At 45.5% G+C, this 1,990-nt stretch overlaps 1 protein-coding gene across 1 annotated transcript; it reads right to left on the bottom strand.

Moving 5' to 3' along the window:
• Nucleotides 1-216: 216 nt before the first annotated feature.
• On the bottom strand, nucleotides 217-1,730 carry LOC117183688 (uncharacterized). Its single transcript, XM_033378455.1, has 2 exons — nucleotides 486-1,730; nucleotides 217-415 (listed from the first exon to the last, which is right to left on the bottom strand). Exons 1-2 carry the CDS (start codon nucleotides 1,566-1,568, stop codon nucleotides 386-388), a joined length of 1,113 nt encoding a protein of 370 aa, XP_033234346.1. The 5' UTR covers nucleotides 1,569-1,730; the 3' UTR covers nucleotides 217-385.
• Nucleotides 1,731-1,990: the final 260 nt, after the last annotated feature.

Below are 1,990 nucleotides of genomic sequence, written 5' to 3'. Positions count from 1 at the left end.
TCGTTTTTTGTCTCACTCTCCTTCTCCTTGCAAATGTCACTTACAATTTTAAATTTGCATAAATTCATAAAATCCCTACCTAACACAGCCTCATAGCCCATCGACTCGTCTGCCACTACTAGTAATTCAAAGTTGATTCGATTTTTGTTAATAATTACAAAACTGGGTATTTTACCAAAGATGTTAAGTTTGCTATTATTTAGTCCAACGTAATCCGCATTTTTATTCAAAATAAATTCAATTTCTCTGCTTTTCTTGTCTTTGTTAAACTTATATAAACTTAAATCATCTTCTTTGATTTCGTTCGAACTTAATCGTGAGCGCTCTTCCACTTTATTTAGGTTATTTTCCGACTGGTGCTCTAGACACGATAACTTCATAAAACTTATTGGGCTCCCTGAGTCGATGAGGCAATCTAAGGACAAGCATTTGTTATTGTAATTGCTAATGTATATATTAAATTTGTATATATAATCGTTATGTACCTTGTACTTGTTTTCGTCACAGTGTGACACCTGGTGACTCATGCTGCCGCATCCGTAGCACGCTCCTCTTTCGCGCTTGGGCTTGCGGCACTCCCCTGCCACGTGGCCCAAAGAGTTGCAGTTGTAGCAGCGAATGGGTGTTTTCGAGGCTCCAGTGTTTGCCCCTTCAGTTGAACCGTACTTCTTTGGCAGCATGATCTTCTCGAACGCCTTGAGTAGTTGATATGGAGCGCCAAAGCACTGCATGTGGGCTTGCCTACGCAGGCCTACATCTGGGATACCTTCGATGACTCCGTCAATAAACTCCTCGTCGTCAATGACTATGCGGGATGCCAGCGACACTTTGGCGTTGAAGTACATCGAGAACTCCTCGCCACGTGCCCATGAACGGGACTCGAACTTGCGACGGAGCAACAGTTTGCTTTCCTTGGGATGGAAAGTGTCTTCCATGACGTTCAACAATTGATCGATTGGCAGCGACATGTGCTCCGGACTCGAATGCAGCCACACCAATGCTTTGTCCTTAAGCTTCGACATTAGCAGCATTAGTAGCTTCTCATCCTTCAGTTTGTTCACTTTTGCGACGGCCTTAAACTGCGCGATCCAAGTTGTGACGTCATCGTTGTTTCCAGAAATGTTGCCATGATATGTTGGCAACATGTCTTTGGCGGCATTTAGCAACATGACGCCAGCGTCATTGTTGGCGGCTGGTGTTGTGTTCTCTCCTCTCCCTTCCTTCTCCCTCTCGCTCTGCAGCTTCAGCAGCTCGATTTGCAGTTTTAACATTTCAACCTCTGCTCGATATTCGCCGTGGTTGTTGTTGTGCCCAGGCGCTTGCGGTGCTTTTTCGTTCTTCTCTTTGCGTTCGCTCTTCGTCGAGTCTTGATCTGCGGCTGCCTCATCTTCCCTCTCGTTCTCGCATGTTTCGGCTGCCGGTGGTCCCTGTCCCCGCAGCTCTACTGGTATTTCGTTAAGTCTCGCTGCCATGGCAGCTTTGCTTCCACCTTTTGGTAGATTGAGGGACTCCAGCCATTCGCGCAGCTGGGCGGCCGAGAACTCCTCCGTGCCGACCAAGTCCAACATGTTTTTTTTCAGCGATGGCGTCTTCGACGGACGAGAAAATAAAAATTTTCGCTATTTTTCACTGGCGGCGATTGATCGTATCCCACTTCTGAAATTGTAGGCCGTCTAACCCGGGAATTGTAGTGACCAATATCGGTGCGTGAGTGAACTGTATAGGTATAAAAACACAAGCCCGGTGATTTAATGTAACTCTTTTTTATTAGCTGCGCGTCCGTCTCTCACAATCGCCATTTACAAAGTCAACTTACTCTCTTATCGATGTTTCTTATCCGATATCTCACTATTGGTATTTCCCACCGAGTGTATCGATGGTGCGGTAAATACCAATGCGCGCTGTATGCTATTTTAAATACTAGTTGAATGCCTCACTAATTATTACCTTGCTACACTACCCATCACGAAGATCCTGTATATCGTCGACC

This window comes from Drosophila pseudoobscura, chromosome 3 (assembly GCF_009870125.1).
Source record: "Drosophila pseudoobscura strain MV-25-SWS-2005 chromosome 3, UCI_Dpse_MV25, whole genome shotgun sequence".
Lineage (NCBI taxonomy): Eukaryota > Metazoa > Arthropoda > Insecta > Diptera > Drosophilidae > Drosophila > Drosophila pseudoobscura.
The sequence above is the reverse complement of the archived record's forward strand: the minus strand, read 5'-3'. Positions and strand labels throughout refer to the sequence as shown.